This window comes from Prunus persica, chromosome G4 (assembly GCF_000346465.2).
Source record: "Prunus persica cultivar Lovell chromosome G4, Prunus_persica_NCBIv2, whole genome shotgun sequence".
In the NCBI taxonomy this organism is placed as follows: domain Eukaryota; kingdom Viridiplantae; phylum Streptophyta; class Magnoliopsida; order Rosales; family Rosaceae; genus Prunus; species Prunus persica.
In genome coordinates, this window is record NC_034012.1 from 8,119,023 (window position 1) to 8,142,636 (window position 23,614).

A 23,614-nucleotide genomic window follows, 5' to 3' on the forward strand; every position below is an offset into this window, starting at 1 on the left:
GATGAGAGTGAATATAGGCAGATTGTAGGCAGTCTGCTATATCTGACAGCTACTAGACCAGACATAATGTTTGCCTCTAGTTTGCTTGCCAGATTCATGCATAATCCCACTAAGAAACACATAGGAACAGCTAAAAGGGTGTTGAGATATGTTCAAGGCACACTGGATTATGGAGTTGAGTTTAAAAAGGGCAAGGCAGCTACCTTAATAGGCTATTGTGACAGTGACTGGGCAGGCAGTGAGGATGACAGAAGAAGTACCTCAGGATATGTGTTTACTCTGGGATCTGGCATGTTTTCATGGGCCTCAATCAAACAGAATACAGTAGCTCTGTCTACAGCTGAAGCAGTATATGTGAGTGCTGCTGAAGCAACATCACAAGCTAAATGGCTAAGGTTTATACTTGAGGATTTTGGAGAGGAGCAAGTGGAAGGCACACCAATTCTGTGTGACAACACCTCTGCCATAGCAATGGCAAAGAATCCTGTCTTTCATCAGAAATCCAGGCACATAAGCAGGAAATTTCATTTCATCCGAGAAGCTATCCAAGCAAAGGAGATTGAGCTAATCTACTACAAATCTGAAGATCAAATTGCAGATATCCTAACCAAGGCTTTATCCAAGGATCGTTTTGTGCATCTCAGAGATCTGCTTGGAGTTAAATCAGTCAAAGGGTTAGAAGGGAGTGTTGATGTGTAACCCTTTGAGCTGAGTTTGCCGCCTAATCCCATCTCATTTAAATGTTTCTGTGTTTAGTTTTTTTTTTTAAATTTTTCGTTTTTCTATGCTGCTTGTAATAAGGACCATTGGATTAGAGTCCAAGTGGCTCTTTAAGAGAGGTATTAGATTGAGACAAGTGTAATCATCTTATAGGATGATAATTTCAAGGGCTAGGATTAAATCTTATATTGAGGCAGTTAGAGAAGAATCTCTCTTCTCTCTCCTCAACGGTTATATTCTTGGCAGCTGGTAATGAATGAGTAGCAGCCTTCACTCTTCCAATTTCTTCTTCTGTTTTGATAGAGCAACGTTTCTCTCATTCACTCTCTCCCAAACACATCCAAAAATACAGACTCACAAACTATGAATTCTATCACTTCTCTGGACCCTAGGGTCACCAACTGAGTACTGATAAGAGAGCGGGCCATTAGGACAGCCCTCCTCTGCCATCGTTGTGATATCAATAAAATTGTAGGCTAGCTTTTGATAGCTTGCTTATTTTCTAGCTCAATAAAACAGTAGAATTGTTGGAAACTTGGAGTCAAATGAATGTTCGATCTAAGAGTTCAACAAGTTTGAATGGTTGCAGGGGCGGATTCAAGACACAGTGTATAAGTGTCAAAAAAATTTAGGCTAAACTGTTAAGGCATTTTGTAGAACAAATGAGTCATCATTTCCTATCCAATTATTATTTTTTAAATGTAAAAATAATAATAATATTTTTTTTTTTGTTAAAAACACACACACACTAATACTCTACAATGAACCCCAACCTACCCTAGAAACCCTCTGTCTAATAAGCGGAAGAAGAAATATTTTTTTTTCTTGGAGAACCCTTTTATAGATAAATTCATCACTAAAATTTAAGATTTTGGAACCCCTTTATAGATAAATTCATCACTAAAATTTAAGATTTTGACCTATCTCTTCTTCCTTTTCTTTCTATGTCTTTTAAGATTTCCAAATAATTGTTTCCTACGAATCATTTTTAATTTCCAAATAAAAATCTCAATAATCACATCAACACATAATGAAGTTAGAAACAATAATAACAAATCAACTTTTTAGTGTAATAATTTAATTAAAGCATCAAGGAACAATAAAACCTGAATTTGTGTGCTTGCTTGCTTAATGAAATGAACATATTTTTGAGTTAGAGACTTAGACCAGCCCGTTTGGCCCAAAAAAAAAAAAAAGACTTGGACATTGGCCTACTTTTCTTTTTTTTATTTTTTTATTTTTTTTGTTGCTACAACTACATGCCCATCACTTTGTGCTTAGGGTACTGCATCAGTATCTGGCCTACCACTTTTTATTGGTTTATTTACCCCTCTCAAAGTTAAAATGACCCACTTAACCTCTTTGACCGTGGTTTTGTATTCCATTTTACCCCCCACCGTTATCTCTATTAATAATTCTGTCAGTTTTGATGATGTGGCATGACTATTTTAGTCTTTTTGCAATAAGTGCTGATGTGTCATATAAGAGCTCACTTTTTTTTTTCCTTAAGTGGAATAATAATAAAATTTGTTCGAAAAAGTGGAATAAAATAATGTAATTCCTTTCTTTGTTTCTTTTTTTTTTTCCTTTCGTTCTCTCCCCCCATCTGGTTCTCTTTCATTTTCTCTCTACCCTTCAGCGATTTCTCTAGCTATCTATCCTACACAATCCATGAAAAAAAAATGGATATGTGAATTCAATATTGAATATGAACCCTATAACAACCGACTCAAGTCACCCAAAACTCTTAATTGTTAGTGAATATATTGTTTTGATGGCATATGCATACAAAAAAACTAGTTTCAACGATCCAACCGTCAAACTTGTTTGTTTATACTTCGAGATCATATACGCTAAAAATCGAAAAAAATAAACATTCAGAGATCAAGTAATGGGACAAAACTCTTCGACGGTTATAATGAAAAATCACGATTTAACGGTTATTTTAACTCCGATTTTGATGATTTTTTAAAGCTACACTCATTGACCCTATATGAATACAATGAACTAATTCGATCGTCAATTTAAAATATATATTTTCTAACAAAAACCCAATCCGAACAATAATAATATATTTTTCTAACAAAAATCCGATCCGATCTAAAATAATAAATTTAAAGCTACGTAATAAATATATATACCGTTTAATTTCTTAAGTGTTATGCATACAAAATAAAAAACAAAAATAAATTGGTTTAGGTGACAAAATATTTGGATTACGTCATGCAAAGATTTTAAAAAATAATTTTTTAATTTTATTTATTTTTATAAGGACTTTGCGCGACCAAGTTTACTTTTCGTCGCGCAAAGTCACTTTGAGCGACGAATTATTTTTCGTCGCGCAAAATTGGTCGTGCAAGACTTTGAGCGACGATGTATTGTCGTCGCGCAAAAGTTTGTCGCGCAAAGTGACTTTGCGCAACAAATTATTTTTCGTCGCGCAAAATTTGGTCACGCAAGACTTTGAGTGACGAAGTTTCAAGTTTCGTCGCGCAAGTGACTTTGAGCGACGAATAGTTTTTCGTCGCGCAAAATTTGGTCGCGCAAGGGTTTTTTTTACTAGTGTTGTACTCAACGAGATGCGCCTTGATAACACCTTTTAAAACGCTAGAGAGCAAAGGGGCAAATCCAGCACATCCATGGCTTTTTTCGGAGAGGGGAGGTGCAACTGCAACTCCTTGCGCCTCTGTAGGTCCGCCATTGTATATATATATACACACACACACACAATAGGCTGGTAGATAAGTATTTATTTAATTGGGTAATCCTACACTTACCACATTTTTATTCCACATTTCTATACCACATGATGTAGCATGTTCATATCATATGTCACATCAATTAAATGAATGAAGTGTATTTTAATAAATAAAATTAGAAAAACATAAACTAGTATTTTACATGATGTGGTATGTACTGTGTACACATCAGCTGCCACATCATGTGGTATGAAATTGTGGCATAAAAATGTGGTAAGACTAGTATTATTCTATTTAATTATCACAAAGAGTTGAAACGATTAGTAATACGGTTTTGATGGACAAAAGAGATGACAATGGAATAGAAGCATGGGTGACTCTGAGCCAAGGGAATATGGCCTTATTTGAAAGCAACAAGGAGCTGCTTGAATATGCTTCTCTGAACCCTAGGGTCACCAACTGAGTACTGATAAGAGAGCTGGTCATTAGTACCGTCCTCCTCTACCATGGTTGTGATATCAAAGCTTTCGATAGCTTGCTTATTTTCTAGGTCAATAAAACAGTAGAATTGTTGGAAACTTGGAGTCAAATGAATGTTCGATCTAAGAGTTGAACAAGTTTGAATGGTTGGTATGTTTTCAAAATGTAGGCTGTGCCAAACATATACAATTTGGGATGAGCATACCTAGGTGGAGGCAGTGCCTAGCATTTTCTTTTCTTTTTTTGAGAAGTTACGCACTTTCTTTTTTTACCTTTCTACAATAGTCACTAGTCATGAGAAGTTACGCACTTTCTTTTACGCACTTTTTTTTTTTTTTTTTTTTTTTTGAGAAAACGCACTTTCATTATTCATTTGGCATCAAACCTTTTTCTTTTCTTTTGTTCAGTGAGAAAAATTTATTGATAAAACAATTACAAGGATGCAAAAGCGTCAAGAAGCAACTTAAATTGCAAAACAATACACAAAGAAAAATCAAAAAATTACAGTGGCTTTTAGCTCTAAGGGCTTTTCTTATTTTATAGCAAGCCTTACAGGTTCTAATGCCAACTATTTTTTCATAAGCTTCAGAAGCAAACCGAACAAATTGAACCTGACCCGAGCTTCATTAGTTTGGTTCAGGTCGGTTTCTTAATAACACTTGCTCGATTTCGGGTGTGAAATGTTACAACCTGGTTGAATCGGGTTGGTTGATGAATTAAGCACGAACTTGCAGAACCGACCCGACCCGTAACCACCCTTCGTCGGAGGAAGGTGTCACTTTCAAATTTAGTGATGACTTCCTTGGCAAGGCTAACGTATGCCTCTACTCCACCAGGCTCCTTGGTGTCGAGGAAAACTATTATGTCCTTCACGGGCAGTGGTGGTAAGCTCACCCATATAGGTCTTCCCTGTCAATGAGCTGTACATTCCTAATTAGTCTAAGTCAACTATTTGATTATGCAAGATTATAGGAACATAATTACTTTCCTAGAATAGTTTCCTAGGCTCTGTATATATAACCTTCCTATTTGTTATATATTAAGAAGTATGAAGTATTATTTTTTACCAATCTGATATGGTATCAGAGCAGTCAATCTTGACTGTCTCTTGCCCTAACCCTAATCGCTTCCGCAGCAACAGCCGTCATACAGACCCAGCACCAACCCATATTCCATCTTACAAACCCATTCAAACCTTTCCTCTAGTCAAATCACGTTTTGCAATATTGCAAATCACTTTCCACTTACAGACCCATTCAAACCGTTCCCATTGTTCTTTTTTTTTTCCCTTTCAACCCAATATTTCTTATTGCAAAACAGTTTGTCTTATTGCCTTTGTCCACCGTGCACTTGCTTTTCCTCAACTTGATATTTCTTTTTTATCCTTTTTTCATTGGGTGTCAGCCAATATCATGGCCAACGATGATGGGTCAGCAAACACCAATCAATCCTTGGTGTCGGGAGGCTCCAAAACTACCACACAAATCGTCACTTTGCAGAGTGACACCTCCAACTTCTCCGCAGGAATCAAACTGGATGAGAATAATTATTCTCTATGGCATCAAATCATAGAGATGAAGATAGTTGGGCGAGAAAAACATGGCCACTTGACCGGTGATATTGCCCAACCTGCAGACACAGATCCCACATTTAATAAATGGCGTGCATCGGATTGCCAAGTCAAGAGTTGGTTGTTCGACGCCATGCAACCTAATCAGATTAAACGATTTATTCGTTATGACACAGCAAAGCAAGTTTGGGCTGCAATCAAGCAAACCTATTCAGATGGTGCTGATGAAGCCAAGATTTATGACCTTCACAGACGGTCATTCATAATGAAGCAAGCTGGCGCATCAGTTGCCAAATATTACAGTGAGCTCATTGAGATTTTTCAGGAGCTTGATCAATTAAGTCCAAGCACCATGGAGCATCCGAAAGACATTGAGACTAGACGCAAAGAGGTTGATCGTCTCCGAGTTTATATATTTCTTGCAGGTTTGGACAATAATTTCGATCAAATCCGAGGAGAGATTTTGCGGATGGAGCCAAAACCCGAACTGGAGGCCGCATATGCACATATTAAAAGAGAGAGTAACCGACAGGGAACCATGTCTGAAGTTGGTGTAACCTCCGAAGCCACAGCCTTGGCTACTGCGAGGTCCAAACAATCTCGGCCGAACAACTATAGTGTCGACCCTACTCGTAACCGGCCTCCAATGAAGTGTACCAAATGTGGTTTAGATAACCACACCATTAAGGGCTGTTATGAGATCATTGGTTATCCAGAAGGATGGGTCCACAAAGGGCGGAAAAAGGATTCTACCAGAGCCTCATTTGCATTCGCTCAGTCATCCGAGGAGACTGCATCAGAACCTCCATCAGGTACATATGGCTCCAAGGCCTTGGCCACCTCAGGTACCTCTTGCACATCTTCACTTACTTGTAATAGATCATGGATTATTGACACTGGCGCCACTGATCACATGACATCTAGTTTTACTGGGTTGTACTCTACCAAACCATCAAGCCAAACACATATTACCAGTGCCAATGGAACCACCTCCCAAGTTATGGGAGAAGGGTCTTTATCTCTTACATCTTCATTAAGTCTTGATCATGTCTTAGTTGTCCCTTCACTCGACTATGACTTGTTATCTGTTCCTCAAATCATTGATTCCCTTAATTGTACCGTGTGTTTTTGGCCATTGTATTGTCTATTTCAGGATCTTCTCACTAGGACCGTGATTGGATGTGGTACTAGGAGGGGAAAGTTGTATTATCTGGACTTGACAGAAGACAGCAGTACAAGATTGAGTCAGACACATCATGTGAGAGGAGATGAGTCTATCAGGATGAAGAAAATTTGGCTATGGCATAGACGATTAGGTCATGCTTCTTTTGGTTATCTGAAACTTTTATTTCCAGATTTGTTTTCCCAGTTTGCTGAATCAGACTTTCATTGTGAAACTTGCATTTTGGCCAAAAGCCATCGTATTTCTTACCCATTAAGATTGAATAAAAGTTCTTTGCCTTTCATGATTGTCCATTCTGATGTTTGGGGACCATCACGAGTTCCCACTATTAGCGGTTTTAAGTGGTTTATGACATTTATTGATGATTGCACCCGGATGACCTGGGTTTTTCCCTTAAAGCAGAAAAGTGATGTCACCGCCAAATTCAAGTTATTTTATCAATATGTTGCTACTCAGTTTGACAAGAAAATCACTACGCTTCGGTCTGACAATGGAGGAGAGTACGTCAACCATGACCTACATAATTTTTTAAGTCAACATGGAATTGTTCATCAAACCACATGTGCCTATACACCACAACAGAATGGCGTCGCAGAGCGTAAGAATCGTCATCTCTTGGAGGTTGTTCGTGCCTCTTTATTTGAGGCCCGTATGCCTCATCATTTTTGGGGGGAGGCTCTTTGTTCTGCTGCTTACCTCATTAATAGAACACCATCCAGCACTCTTCAGTATCAAACTCCATTTCAGACATTGACCACTCTCCTCACCATGCCATCCACACCAAATCTCGAACCACGTCTCTTTGGTTGTGTTGCTTATGTTCAGGTGTATCCACATCAGCGTGGCAAGCTTGATCCGTGTGCACTGCGTTGTGTCTTTGTGGGTTATGCTGACACTCAGAAGGGCTATAAGTGTTTCCATCCTCCTACTCAGACCATGCATGTTACCGCCGATGTGACTTTCCATGAGAGTGAGTTCTATTACTCAGGGGGAGTTTCTGAGCATCCTCTGCAGGGGGAGAGCTCTATCTTTGCAGAAGATACTCAGAGCATCCAAATTCAACAAACTGTTTTAGAGCAGTCAGTGTCCGAGCAACCAGCTACAGTAGTACAACAAGATCAAGAGTTACTGGAAACTCCATATGATGGTTCAGATAATTTCCCTCCTACTACAGTACCATCACCAATCATCCAATCAGGTCCTGAAGATTCCCCGCAGGTAACTGAGCATTTAAACTCCAACTTAAGCACTTTACATGAGTCGAGTCATACAGGAAACACAGGTTATCAGTTACCTATTCGTACCACTAGAGGGATTCCTAGACAACAGTATGACCCGGACCCAAAAACAAAAGTTAAATACCCTATTGCTAATCATGTGTCCCTACATAGGTTGTCTCCGTCATGTGCATCATTTGTATGTCAATTATCCACTGTATCTATTCCAAGTAATGTGCAGGAAGCTCTGAAAGATCCCAAGTGGACTCAAGCGATGAATGATGAAATGGAGGCCCTCCAGAAGAATTCCACTTGGAAGATGACTATCCTTCCCAAAGGGAAGAGAACAGTGGGTTGTAGATGGATATATACAGTAAAGTTCAAGGCAGATGGCACCATTGAACGATACAAAGCAAGATTGGTGGCGAAAGGTTATACTCAGACTTATGGGATTGACTATGGGGAGACATTTGCCCCTGTAGCCAAGATAAACACAATTCGGGTACTTCTTTCTCTGGCAGCAAACCTAAACTGGCCATTACACCAGTTTGATGTCAAAAATGCCTTCCTGCACGGCGACCTAGAAGAAGAAGTCTATATGGATTCCCCTCCAGGATGCAAGATGGGGCCCAATACTAGCAACATGGTGTGTAAACTGAGAAAGTCTCTTTATGGCTTGAAGCAGTCACCCAGAGCATGGTTTGGAAAGTTCAGCAAATCAATGAAGGATTTTGGATACAAGCAAAGTAACTCAGATCATACTCTTTTCCTGAAACATAAGAAAGGTAAAGTCACTGCCCTTATTGTATATGTTGATGACATGGTAGTTACCGGGAATGACCCAATAGAAAAGGCAGCATTGCAGCACCACTTGGCAAGTGAGTTTGAAATGAAAGATCTTGGTGCTCTGAAGTATTTCCTAGGCATCGAAGTGGCTCGTTCAGAACAAGGAATATTTCTATCACAACGGAAATATATCCTTGACATTTTGACTGACACTGGAATGTTAGCCAGTAAACCAGCAGATACGCCAATGGAGTTGAATCATCAGCTTGGTGAATATCCTGATCAAGTACCCACCAACAAAGAAAGATATCAACGCCTTGTGGGTAAGTTAATCTATCTAGGACACACTAGACCTGATATAGCATATGCTGTAAGTGTGGTGAGTCAGTTCATGCATGCACCAAGTGAAGCCCACATGGATGCGGTAAACCGAATTTTGAGATACTTGAAGTCATCTCCTGGAAGAGGATTGATGTTCGCACGACATGGTCATCTAGATGTTGAGGGTCATACTGATGCAGACTGGGCGGGCTCTGTTACTGACAGGCGATCTACGTCGGGATACTTTACCTTTGTAGGAGGCAATCTAGTATCTTGGCGAAGTAAAAAACGGAAAGTAGTGTCAAGATCAAGTGCTGAAGCAGAATATCGAGGTATGGCACACGGAGTATGTGAGCTACTCTGGATAAGGAATTTGTTGGAGGAATTGGGGTTCAAACCCAAACATGCCATGCAACTGAATTGTGACAACAAAGCTGCAATAGACATTGCACATAATCCAGTGCAACATGATAGAACCAAGCATGTTGAAGTTGACAGACATTTCATCAAGGAGAAGCTCGAGGCAAAGATCATTAAGGTATCATTTGTTAAATCCGAAGATCAACTTGCAGATGTCCTTACCAAAGCAGTCACAGGCAGGGTATTTCACAGCTCACTTAGCAAGTTGGGCATTGATGACATATATGCTCCAACTTGAGGGGGAGTGTCAATGAGCTGTACATTCCTAATTAGTCTAAGTCAACTATTTGATTATGCAAGATTATAGGAACATAATTACTTTCCTAGAATAGTTTCCTAGGCTCTGTATATATAACCTTCCTATTTGTTATATATTAAGAAGTATGAAGTATTATTTTTTACCAATCTGATATTCCCCAACCAAAATCATTATCATAGAGAGGAAATTGGCACAAACTACTGTGGTAAGAAGTAACCACCTCCCCTTTGCTAGCACTTGGAGCAAGCCGGCCAATCAAACTCAGCTGATCATCACCATGTTGTAGTCTTTTCACGAAGTCCTTGTCAATCTTGCTTATTGCTTCTCGTACCCGCCTTACCATGCCATAAGAAGATTCTTGATCACCATCATCATCATCCCCACTACTTAAGAAGGGAGCAGTCAAGGAATTACCATAAATATTTCCAAAAGAATATGGAGACAACGGTGGATCAATCAGTGGACGCAAGTCCACAGAGTGGATCAGGCTGTGCAACTTATTCTCATCAGCATGATCATCCTTGGTAGCTCCCACAAATCGCCTCCACATGAAAGCCGATAAGGCCTCGACAGGCGACGGTTGTTTCTCATTGTTTTGCAAGCCTGTATATTTTGCTCTGAGATCCTCTATCGTGGAGGCATCGAACACAAACCTCTTTGTTACCTTCTTTGCCGCGATACCAGCGCCCCAATTATAGCCGGTGATCCCCTTGGGAGGGAAGAGTGTGGCGGAAACAAATTGGGGATGCTGTATTTCGACTTCATCACGGCAATGGCAGCCCAAGTTTTGGTGAACATGAGCATGCATAGCAAATCAGCAAGCTTGTGGGAAGTGCATAGACCAATGGCAAAGCCTCGTTCAAACATGTTGAGCTGGACACCGAGGGCAATTTCATTTGCAATATTCTCATCTTGCGCAAATGGGATAAATTTATTGAGTTCATCAGGGGGCGGATTGTTGAGAAAATCACAAAGCCGGCAGTTGGTTACTTGAGCCTCGAGGTAGGCAATTCCCTCATCATTGCAGTCCACAAAATGATCGTCGATTTTCACTCGTCCGGCTAGCGGGTAGAAAAGGGTTAAGACCTTGGCTAAGGACTTCTTAAGGTGCTTTGATACTTCATTAATAGCGGGTTGGGTCTCGCCATTAAATTCATAGAAAAACACCAAAGAGGTATACGAGGAGGGAGTGAGTTGATCAAGAAAAGATAACTTGTAATGGCGAAGAGGGTTTGGGGTTGGAGAAGAGGGTTTGATGATCTCCTTGGAGATAACTTCCATTTGAACGTTCATTTTCTCTAAATATGTTGATATAGTGTTGTTCTTATATTTTGCATGGCATATGCATATATATATATATATATATATATATACAGAGAGCTTCCATTGAGGGATCCCTCAAATAACTTATTTGAGGCACACCCCTTATAGGGCTCACTCTGGATTGTATTCTACTAATCCAAATCGTCTATTTTGTAGATACACATTTAAAGATCATCTCTTAAAAAAATCACTTGAATCCGATATCATTTGACCATTCAATTGAGTTATTGAAATTTTAGTATTTTCTTGAAGCACCGTGTTCATTGATTTTGTAAGACACAATTGGATGTAGAAACGGTTTCCGATTTGTGTAATTTTTTGTAAGGATGATCTATGAATGAAGACCTAAAAAATAGATTGTTTGGATCATTAGAATTATTTAAGGGATTCCTCAATAAAAGGGGACTGTATATATATATATAAGTATTTATTTAATTATCACACAGAGTTGAAACGATTAATATTCTATGTGAAATGTCTATTTTATTTATTTAAATATTTCTTCACATTTTAGTTATAGTTTTTATTAAATTCTATAATTAAGGTGTGAATCACGTCTTAGCCCAAAACTACGTAAATCCGTGAGTTGAGACGTGACATAGCCTAAGAGTTTCCTTTTCACAATGTCAAAAAAGGTATCATATTCGAATCCCGCCCTCTCAAGAGATTAAAAGAAAACTGCGAGCATATGGATTTTCAGTAGTGATTAGCCATAATAGCCAAGCAACTGCTGGGGACTGCTACCTATATCGCACAGCTGCCTAATTCCTCCAGAAATTAACTCAACTGTCCAGTTGACTTAATTGTATCCCAGTACAATTGGATAATCAACTACAAAATTCCACAAAAGTAGGTAGTTCTTCAATGTTTAAGGCAGGCCATGCCGCGGTCTAATATTCATGACATTATTCCACACTTAACAGAATCTACTATCAAGATATGGCCACAGAGCATCAAGGTTGAAATCTTTGAGAGGCAGCCAGTAGTGGGGCTTTTGCCTACAAAGTAGTTCTAGTTATATTCAATTCAATGTAGAACCCGATCCATTATAAAGTAGACCATCCCCCATTGTTCCAATTCACAGTTTGTGCTTGCATCACTTGAAATCAAGGTTGAGCAAAATGGCCACAGAAATCAAGGTTGAAATCATCCAGAGGCAAACAGTTAAACCATCCTCCCCAACTCCTCATCACCTTAGAAATTATAAGCTCTCTATTTTGGATCAGATTGCCCCTCAAACCTACATCCCAATCCTTCTCTTCTATTCCAATGCTGCTGATGCTACTAGCCATAATGTCATGGCCACCAATGAAAGATGTCAGCATCTAATGCAATCCTTAGCTAAAACTCTCACTCACTTCTACCCTTTGGCAGGAAGAATCAAAGGTGACACCATGATTGAATGTAACGATGATGGAGCTGAGTTTGTGGAAGCCCGGGTCAAGTGTTCCTTATCAGAGATTTTCGAACACCCAGATGCCAAGATGTTAAGACGATTCCTACCAGTTGAACCCGAGTCCAGAGAAGCGGGCACCGGCACGTTGCTTCTTGTTCAAGTCAACTTGTTTGAGTGTGGTGGAATGTCAATTGGGTTTAGCATTTCTCACAAGTTTGGTGATGCCACAACACTAAGCACATTCATCAATTGTTGGACTGCAGCTGCCCATGATCAGTCAAATATGTTAAGCCTTCCCAAATTTGGTGCTGCATCTCTGTTTTCTCCACTAAATTTCTCTAACTCAGAGCCACTGCCATCCATGGAAGTCAATAAGGAAAAGTTCATAACAAGGAGGTTTGTGTTTGATGCCTCAAAGATTGCTGCTCTCCGATCTAAGGTAACCAGCTCAGTTGTGCCCAAACCAACAAGAGTAGAAGCAGCTTCAGCACTCATTTGGAAATGCAAAATTGAAGCATCATCCAGATCATCATCAAACATGTTGGGGACTAGTTTAATAAGGCCATCACTCTTCTGTCACGTTGTGAACACGCGTAAAATGGCAGTGCCACCCTTGCCAGAAAACTTGGTTGGGAATCTAATAAATCTTTCGACAACCAACTATTCTCACTCTGGAGAGAATACTACTGTGATAGATTTGAAAGGCTTGGTTGCAAAAATCAGGGGAGGACTTGAAGAAACAAAAGAACTTTCTGCTGCCGGAGTAGTATTTGATTCTAACGAAGCATGGAAAAAAGTGATATGGTACATAAACCTGATGAAAAATGATGACATAGACAAGTTTAGCTGCTCAAGTTGGTGTAGGTTTCCATTTTATGAAGCCGATTTCGGGTGGGGAAAGCCATCATGGGTGAGCTACGTTGCTTTTGCAGTTAACAATGCAACTGTTTTGATGGACAAAAGAGATGGCAATGGAATAGAAGCTTGGGTGACTCTGAGCCAAGAGAACATGGCCTTATTTGAAAGCAACAAGGAGCTGCTTGCATATGCTTCTCTGAACCCTAGGGTCACCAACTGAGTACTGATAAGAGAGCTGGCCATTAGGACAGCCCTCCTCTGCTATCGTTCTGATATCAATAAAATTGTAGGCTAGCTTTTGATAGCTTGCTATTTTCTAGCTCAATAAAACAGTAGAATTGTTGGAAACTTGGAGTCAAGTGAATGTTCGATCTAAGAGTTGAACAAGTTTGAATGATTGATTATGTATTAGCATTTGTACTCTATACACTCTAGTGTAGCCAGTTCAGTTGTAGTACTTTTATATGTTTTCAAAATGTAGGCTGTGCCAAACATATACAATTTGGGATGAGCATACCTAGGTGGAGGCAGTGCCTAGCATTTTCTTTTCTTTTTTTGAGAAGTTACGCACTTTCTTTTTTTACCTTTCTACAATAGTCACTAGTCATGTGTAAGATCCCACATCAACCAACGGAGAGGGGGTGATGTGCCTTATATGTGCACATCCGCATCCATCTAGCACGAGGCCTTTTGGGAGCTCACTGGCTTCGGAGTCGTAAGAACTCCGAAGTTAAGCGAGTTGGGGGCTAGAGCAATTCCAGGAGTGGTGACCCACAGGGAAGTTGCTCGTGAGCTCTCAAAAACAAAACCGTGAGGGCAGAGAGGGGGGCCCAAAGCGGACAATATCGTGCTACGGCGGAGCCGATCCCGGGATGTGACATCATGAGAAGTTACGCACTTTTTTTTCTTCTTTTTTTTTCTTTTTTTGAGAAAACGCACTTTCATTATTCATTTGGCATCAAACCTTTTTCTTTTCTTTTTTTCAGTGAGAGAAATTTGTTGATAAAACAATTAAAAGGATGCAAAAGCGTCAAGAAGCAACTTAAATTGCAAAACAATACACACAAAGAAAAATCAAAAAATTAAAGTGGCTTTTAATTAGCTTAAGGGCATTTCTTATTTTACAGCAAGCCTTACAGGTTTTGATGCCAACTATTTTTTCATAAGCTTCAGAAGCAAACCGAACAAATTGAACCTGACCCGAGCTTCATTAGTTTGGTTCGGGTCGGTTTCTTAATAATACTTACTCGATTTCGGGTGTGAAATGTTACAACCTGATTGAATCGGGCTGGTTGATGAATTAAGCACGAACTTGCAGAACCGACACAATAGGCTGGTAGATAAGTAATTATTTAATTATCACAGAGAGTTGAAACGATTAGTAATGCTAATAATGTAATAAGTGTTTGACCAGTTAGCAAAAGACCAAATTATTGGGCAGTAATTAAGGATTAAATCATTACACAAGGAACGTACTCAAAAATATTGCAAATGGGATTGCCTAATAACATAGAATTGAACTTCGAGGATTTTAAATAGAGCCCATGCGTTGCGTGGGGAAAATATAATATTTATATATATTGTGATCAAGATCTTCTAAGATCTATCTATATATATTTTATTGAGGAATCTCTTAAATAATTTTATTTGAGAGACACCATTTAGGGTCCCCTACGAATATTTTTTCAAGGATCCAAATCATCTATTTTTCAAGTCGACATTCATAGATCATCTTGCAAAAAATTAGACAAATCGAAAACCGTTTCGACATCTAATTGTGTCCAACAAAATCAATGAACACTTTGCTTCAAGAAAGTAATAAAATTTCAATAATTAAATTGACTGGTCAAATGATATCGGATTCAAGTGTTTTTTGTAGAGATGATCTTTGAATAAATATCTACAAAATAAACGGTTTGGATTAGTGAAATAAAATACAGAGTGGGCCCTACAAGTATAAAGGTGTCCATCAAATAAACTTATTTAAGGGATTCCTCAATAGAAGCTCACTGATGGATGTTACATATGTACTTGCTTGCTTGCTTGCTTATGGATGTTACATGTACTTGCTAATTTTCTTTATAAATTTCAGTTTGCTTGTGTTTTAAAAATCGTGGTACTTTTATTTGTGTTCATTAAACCTGATTAAACCTGACTTTATGTAATCCAGAATTAACTAAGGAATTCAAGAACATAAATGGATTGACATAATCTCTCACGTTATTCACACAATTTCAAAAAATATCTGCTGGTTTTTCAATCTGAATTGGGTAAGCACCATATCTGTGTAGGGTGTACACAAAGCCATGCACAATATAAATGGCAAAGCCTTGTATATGGCCCCTTAAATTTCCTCTACAACTCAACAACCCCAAAATCCTTTGCAAATGCAGGCAAATTTATAATTCAAGATCATGTTTAACTTGCAGAATATGAATAATCTCAAGTCATTGTTTCCCAGCTATGCCTGCAATGTTCAAGTCAACCTGTGCCATATACACATGCATTTTTTTTATGAGCATCTACCCATTTGAGACGTGATCGCATTGTCTCGAGCTACTGTTGTACCCACTTGAGAAACAAAAAAAACTATGAAAAAGATTAATAAACTGCAAATAATAACATTACGTTGCAGATTATTCATATATAGTTGACCCTTGATAGATGCATCTTCTTTTTCTTTTTAATTTTTATTTTTTTGAGAATTTTTCCTATTGAGAGGGATGATAATGTATTAAATTTACATACACTACACGGATGCTAGAATGCATCTTCTTTATGAACTCAAGAGCACACCATTCTTTTTCTTTTGGAAAGTGGAAGAAAAATCTTTTTTAGCATAGAGAAACCCTTGCCAGTCAAGCAACCTGCGACACCTCCATTGATTTCATGCAAGAAATCTCTTGAGTCTCCACAAAATAATTATGTAGGAACCAAACGCAGTCTGGTTTTGTCAAATTTGCACTGCTTTTGGCATTTGGAATGGCTAAAAGCATTTTTTACAACAGTTATTAGAAAAACTTATAAGCGATATATTAGGGGAGGGGCCCCTAGGGAATAAAAGAAAGGATATATGTATAAATGTTATTGCATTATGTTGGGCTTTTGGAATGGCTAAAAGCCTTTGAATATAACAAAAAACGCTTTTGATAGCATTTGGAAGCGAAACAAGTGGTTATTGATTATAAAATCACTTTTAGTGCTATCTAGAGAAGTACGTGCTTCTTAAGAAAAATTCAGGGGCCGTCTGGTAACGTTTTCGATGAATGTTTTCTAAGAATATTTTCAGAGAATGAAAACGAGAAAATGAATTAAAATTTTCATGATTCGAAAATGCGTTTGGTAGATTAATTGGAAAACATATTTACAAAATAAAAATAGTGAAAACATGTCTCATAGTACAATTTGAAAATAATAATATGTGAGTTATTTTTTCAAGTCCAAATTCAAATCCAACCATACTGTCGTGCTCGGAATCATTTTAGGGCCCAAAGGCCCGCCCAGGCGCTGGCAGCGCGTGTGTGCGCAGAGTAATTCCGGCCATCAGAAAACATCCAAACCGCCGATCAAGACCTATACTTACATGATCAGGACAATGAGTGGAGTAACTTTTGTTTGGACCATTGCCAAAAAGTGGCCGGAGATGGTCGGAATTACGAGTAGAAATCGGCCAAAACTTTAAGCGATAAATTCAGTTTCAAAACGCAGAAATCGATCCTAAACAACCCAACCATCAGCTAGAACACATTAAGATGATGAAAAAGCATACCTAGATCGAATAAATTGGTGGCCGAAATCTGGTGGCGGTTCATTTGGTACCGGCCACAAAGGCCGTCGGCTGTTCTCACGTGGGGGGAGGGGGGCGGGCAAGGGAGAGGGAGAGAGAGAGAGAGAGAGAGAGAGAGAGAGAGAGAGAGAGAGAGAGAGAGAGAGAGGGCATAAGAGATTTAAGATTTTAAAAACCCCAAATTTGCAATATTTACTATTGTGCCATTATGCTTCGGTGTTCGTAACTTTTTCGTTACAACTCCGATTTGAGCCCACTATGTGTCTACAGACTCATCTCGACGCGATCTACGTCATAGTGCCAATCATTTCCCCAAAATCCTTCCAGATTAAAAAGTGACCAAAATTACCCTCCCCGAGGGCAAAATTATAATTTCATAATTATTTAATTAATTAAATTAAAAGAGTATTTAAATTTGGGTCAGGATGTTACAGCAGGTCTGCTTGAACAGTTATATGAATTAACGAGATTAGATGAAGAGCATTCATGCTTAATAATGTGATATTTTGGCTATGTAAGTCACTTAATTTAGTTATATCAATTTACCGTGAAAAGGTTTACTGAGCTATGGTTTGGCTCACCCCCTAATACATTTTGCAGGTACTGAACCTAAAATCTAGAGCTTGTGGTGATTTTGGCATATCTATAGAGTGTATTGTGTACATAACTTGTGGATGAATAATGAGCTACTCTTTTAGTGAACTCTTGAGTAGTTCTAACTTGTAAAATAATGTAAAAAAATTCAGATTTTAGATGTTGTCGTTTCCGTTGAATATTCTACGTGAAATGTTTATTTTATTTATTTAAATGTTTCTTCACATTTTAGTTACAGTTTTTATTAAATTCTATAATTAAGGTGTGAATCATGTCTTAACCCAAAGCTACGTAAATCCGTGGGTTGTGACATGACATAGCCTAAGAGTTTCCTTTTCACAATGTCAAAAACGGTATCATATTCGAATCCCGCCCTCTCAAGAGATTAAAAGAAAACTGCTAGCATATGGATTTTCGGTGGTGATTAGCCATAATAGCCAAGCAACTGCTAGGGACTGCTACCTATATAGCACAGCCGCCTAATTGCTCCAGAAATTAACTCAGCGGTCCAGTTGACTTAATTGTATCCCAGTACTATTGGATAATCAACTACAAACCCAAAAGTAGGTAGTTCTTCAATGTAGCTGGCCTTTTCAAACGCAGTTCTTCAATGTAGAATGCTGCCCTCTCAAGAGATTAAAAGAAAACTGCTAGCATTTGGATTTTCGGTAGTGATTAGCCATAATAGCCAAGCAACTGCTGGGGACTGCTACCTATATCGCACAGCTGCCTAATTCCTCCAGAAATTAACTCAACTGTCCAGTTGACTTAATTGTATCCCAGTACAATTGGATAATCAACTACAAAATTCCACAAAAGTAGGTAGTTCTTCAATGTTTAAGGCAGGCCATGCCGCGGTCTAATATTCATGACATTATTTTCCACACTTAACAGAATCTACTATCAAGATATGGCCACAGAGCAACAAGGTTGAAATCTTTGAGAGGCAGCCAGTAGTGGGGCTTTTGCCTACAAAGTAGTTCTAGTTATATTCAATTCAATGTAGAACCCGATCCATTATAAGGTAGACCAGCCCCATTGTTCCAATTCACAGTTTGTGCTTGCATCACTTGAAATCAAGGTTGAGCAAAATGGCCACAGAAATCAAGGTTGAAATCATCCAAAGGGCAACAGTTAAACCATCCTCTCCAACTCCTCATCACCTTAGAAATTATAAGCTCTCTATTTTGGATCAGATGGCCCATCAAACCTACATCCCAATCCTTCTCTTCTATCCCAATGCTGCTGATGCTACTAGCAACAATGTCATGGCCGCCAATGAAAGATGTCAGTATCTAATGCAATCCTTAGCTAAAACTCTCACTCACTTCTACAGCTATAACTCTCACTCACTTCTACCCTTTGGCAGGAAGAATCAAAGGTGATGCCACGATTGAATGTAACGATGATGGAGCTGAGTTTGTGGAAGCCCGTGTCAAGTGTTCCTTATTGGAGATTTTCGAACACCCAGATGCCGAGATGTTAAGACAATTCCTACCAGTTGAACCCGAGTCCAGAGAAGCGGGCACCGGCACGTTGCTTCTTGTTCAAGTCAACTTGTTTGAGTGTGGTGGACTGTAAATTGGGTTTAGCATTTCTCATAAGTTTGGTGATGCCACAACATTAAGCACATTCATCAATTGTTGGACTGCAGCTGCCCATGATCAGTCAAATATGTTAATGCTTCCCAAATTTAGTGCTGCATCTTTGTTTTCTCCACTAAATTTCTCTAACTCAGAGCCACTGCCATCTATGGAAGTTGATAAGGAAAAGTTCATAAGAAGGAGGTTTGTGTTTGATGCCTCAAAGATTGCTGCTCTCCAATCAAAGGCAACCAGCTCAGTTGTGCCCAAACCAACAAGTGTATAAGCAGTTTCAGCACTCATTTGGAAATGCAAAATTGAAGCATCATCCAGATCATCATCAAACATGTTGGGGACTAGCCTAATAAGGCCATCAGTCTTCTGTCACACTGTGAACATGCGTAAAATGGCTGTGCCACCCTTGCCAGAAAACTTGGTTGGGAATCTCTTAGTGTTTTGCTATTCAAGCTGGGTTTGTGTATTGGTCAGTTAGAGAGAAAAGAAGAAATAGAGAATGCTATTGAATAACTGCTCTGCTTACTCACAAAGTATGTGAGCAAGGTTTTGTATATATCTATATTTGTAAGAATGAGCTCACACGGCATGTACTACATGACCGTTAGCTCTGAGCTAGATTCACACAAGCATCAGTGAATCTCAGCCATCCATCTGTCTCAATTCTAGGAATACCACTCTTGGCTATTTTAGCCTTACACGTTTGAAGCCTTACACTTGTCATGAAAGGACCCGCCCCGAATTTTCTCAAAACTCGAGACGAACCCTTTGGAATTCCTGACATCACTCCGATACCAGACCCAATTACTAAAGACCGAGACTTCCTGCCGAAATTTCGGCAGAGTCTCCCCTCTAAATTGGACATTTCCCAAAATTTATACCTGAATGAAAACGCATTTAACATTCCCAACTGGCAGCATGCACAATATAATTTCATGCAATTTACACAGATGGCCTTCGGCCTTCCAATAATTCTTAGCCAACTACGAAGCAATTCAAATACAAATTATAACTAATATTTAGTCTGCGGCTGCACCTAATAACCTTAGGCTGCCTACGTACCCTCCTTGAGGGATCAAGCCACACGTAGTTCTTCCCTAAAAACCCAATTCCACACTTAGACGATGCCTTATTTCATTTCTCTGTATTTCACATATTCTCCCCATACGCCGGTACAACCAACGCCACGTATGGGGCCTGTCAACACGCCGGATAACCTACGCCACGTGCGACCATGCAATACTATCATAATATCTCCCCATACGCCGGTACAACCAACGCCACGTATGGGGCCTGTCCCAACGCCGGATAACCTACGCCACGCGGGACCTCAACATCATATCACAAATCTCCCCATACGCCGGTACAACCAACGCCACGTATGGGATCTGTCGACACGCCGGATAACCTACGCCACGTGCGACCTCAACACAATATCACAATAGCTCCCCATACGCCGGTACAACCAACGCCACGTATGGGGCCTGTCTCAACGCCGGATAACCTACGCCACGTGAGACCTGAACATAATATCACAAATCTCCCCATACGCCGATACAACCAACGCCACGTATGGGGTCGGTCCGCACGCCGGATAACCTACGCCACGTGGGACCTCACTTTCACTTGGTGGTACTTGTAGTAAATCCAACATCCGGGGCTCCGATTCACGATTCGTGAATTCCTACACGATCCTAGAAATACCTAGATTAACATATATTAAATTTGGGACCATCCAACGGTCCCAACCTATCGAACCCGGATAACGCACACTATGCGATTATCCGTTCGATGGTCAAACGACGTCCGAATTGAGATCCGCGAAATCCTACGCACTCGTGACAACCGAAGGGATCTCATCGGAACACATCACTACTTTTTTTACAGTACCCACTGCCGCCGCACGCGCCGGCAGCGCGTGGATGCCCAAAGCGATAACGCTTCGCCGGAAAATCTCAAAACCACGGCTCCAAACTCCTACCCTAGGTATAACACCCTATTTGGAGCCACTTTTGTTCTTGGACCTACCCCAAAAAGTGGCCGGAAATGGCCGATCACGGCGGCCGAAGTTTCGGCCGATTTTCAATTCGAAAATCGAGTTGTTTACGCTAAGAATCGATCTAATCCTACCCAACCATCAGCTAGAGCAGCTTGAGAGGTTCAAAATCCATACCTGGGTCGACGAAATTGGTGGCCGGAGGAGGGAGATCGACGGCGTTGAAGTTTCGGTGGGTTCCCGTCGGTTTTTCGCATCTTCCGGCCAGCACAGGCCGTGCCGCCGGCGGGGAAGGGTCGGGAAAGGAAGGAGGGACGACGGCGGTTCGAACGCCACCGGTGCCGTGGCCGGTGGTGCCCTGTGGCGGCGCCGGCGCCTCTTGGAAGGCGACGGCCCCGCTGGAACGGGAGAGAGGAAGAGAGAGAGAGGTCGCCGCGGGAGAGAGAGAGAGAGAGAGAGAGAGAGAGAGAGAGAGAGAAAAAAAAAAATCTGAGTTTTATAAAAAATCCCATTTTGAAATATTTACGATTATGCCACTGGGCTTCTTTTGACCATATCTCTCTCGTTACAACTCCGATTCGAGCCCACTACGTGTCTATGAACTCGTCTCAGTACGACCTTTCCAAAAATACTAGTCACTGCTCCAAACTCTCTTCGGTTAAAAATATGACTAAAATACCCTTAAATAATTAATTAATTAAATAAGGGTTAAATTCGGGGTCGGGGTGTTACATGTCATTCTCTAGGACTAAGTGAATACACAATTTAACACTCTTGGCTTAAAAGAAATCAGGCTCACTACTTACAATTCTACACTCCCCTTTAAGTTTTAAGCTAATTTCACACCAAGCTTGTCTCTGAGATTGCAAAATCGATCTTTAGCCAATGACTTTGTGAAGATATCTGCCAGCTACTCATTTGTAGGATAGTAAATCAAGTTAATGATTCCTTCTTACAAGGCATCCGTGATGAAGTGATACCTTCGATCAATGTGTTTAGTTTTCTAGTGAAACACAGGGTTCTTTATGATAGCAATTGCAGTTGTATTGTCACAATGTAGTGGTGTAGCTTCAGCTTGAAATTCACCAAAGTCTTCCAAAACAAATCTGAGCCAAATTGCCTGTGCAGTTGCTTCTGATCCACTAATGTATTCTGCCTCTGCAGTAGAAGGAGCAACACAGTTTTGTTTGACTGATGTAAACACCACTGCCAAAAGAGAAAGCATATCCTTAAGTGCTCTTACTGTCATCGACTGAGCCACTCCAGTCACTGTCACAGTAGCCAATTAACACTGTATTCCTTCCCTTCACATACTCCAACCCATAATCAAGTGTCCCCTAAATATACCTGAGAACTCTTTTAGCAGTTCCATAATGCTTATTAGTTGGGCAATGCATAAATCTAGCAAATAGACTAGACGCATACATTATATCATGTCTTGTAGCTGTGAGGTATAGCAAGCTTCCCACAATCTTCCTATATTGCTCTTCATTTGCTGGACCACTTCCATCATCTTTGCTTAACTTCTCAGTTGTAACCAGAGGTATAGAGACAAGTTTGCATTCACGTCGGCCAAATTTGCTCAACAAAGATGTTGCATATTTCTTTTGGTGAAGAAAAATGCTAGTGTGAGTTTGAATGACTCCCATTCCTAAAAAATGATGCAAGAGCCCCAAGTTTGTCATTTCATATTTCACCATCATGTCTTGCTTGAACTCCTCTAACATTGACTGACAATTCCCTGTATAAATAATGTCATCTATATAGATGGACACTATCAGAATTTCTGCTTCTCCTCTGGTTTTGGTATAGAGAGTGGCCTTACTCTGACTTTTGGAAAATCCACACTAAGCAAAGTAGGTGTCAATTTCACCATACCAAGCTCTTGGTGCCTGTTTTAGGCCATAAAGAGCTTTATGAAGCTTGTACACCTTATCTTCACTCCCCTTGACCATAAAACCATCCGGTTGATCTACATACACCTCCTATTCCAAAACACCATTTAGAAAGGCAGATTTGACATCTAGCTGATACAATTTCCAATTTTTATGTGCTGCCAATGCAACCAGTGTGCGGATTGTATCAAGTCTAGCCACTGGTGCAAAGGTCTCATTGTAGTCAACACCTGGTTTCTGAGTATAACCTTTGGCAACCAGCCTTGCCTTGTTCTTCTGTACTGAACCATCAAGGTTTAGCTTGGTTTTGAACACCCACTTAACTCCAATTATAGGCTTATCAGCTGGTCTGTCCACCAGCTCCCATGTTGCATTTTTCTCAATCATTGACAGTTCATCCTTCATTGCTTTCATCCAAGATTCATCTTTAGCAGCTTCATCAAATTTTTATGGAACATAATACAAAGATTGCATTGAGCTAAAACATCATCTAGATTTCTCCATTTTAATGG

General features: G+C 39.8%; 2 protein-coding genes and 1 pseudogene across 2 annotated transcripts; 1 reads left to right on the forward strand and 2 right to left on the reverse strand.

Moving 5' to 3' along the window:
• On the reverse strand, positions 4,536 to 10,936 carry LOC109948593 (annotated as a pseudogene).
• LOC109949023 (vinorine synthase-like) lies at positions 12,034 to 13,748 on the forward strand. Its single transcript, XM_020563232.1, has one exon. The coding sequence runs from the start codon at positions 12,100 to 12,102 to the stop codon at positions 13,450 to 13,452; it is 1,353 nt and encodes a 450-aa protein (XP_020418821.1). The 5' UTR covers positions 12,034 to 12,099; the 3' UTR covers positions 13,453 to 13,748.
• Positions 19,278 to 22,934, reverse strand: LOC109948594. Its single transcript, XM_020562226.1, has 2 exons — positions 22,555 to 22,934; positions 19,278 to 19,557 (listed from the first exon to the last, which is right to left on the reverse strand). The coding sequence occupies exons 1-2, from the start codon at positions 22,932 to 22,934 to the stop codon at positions 19,278 to 19,280; spliced, it is 660 nt and encodes a 219-aa protein (XP_020417815.1).

What these genes read in the sequence shown, in the direction of transcription:
- LOC109949023 (XM_020563232.1), top strand. Translation starts at nt 12,100, where the DNA reads ATGGCCACAGAAATCAAGGTTGAAATCATCCAGAGGCAAACAGTTAAA.
- LOC109948594 (XM_020562226.1), bottom strand. Translation starts at nt 22,934, where the DNA reads ATGTTAGAGGAGTTCAAGCAAGACATGATGGTGAAATATGAAATGACA. An exon ending in ACTGCTAAAAGAGTTCTCAG is followed by an intron (nt 19,558 to 22,554) that starts GTATATTTAGGG and finishes TGGCCTTATTAG; the next exon opens with GCTAGTCCCCAACATGTTTG.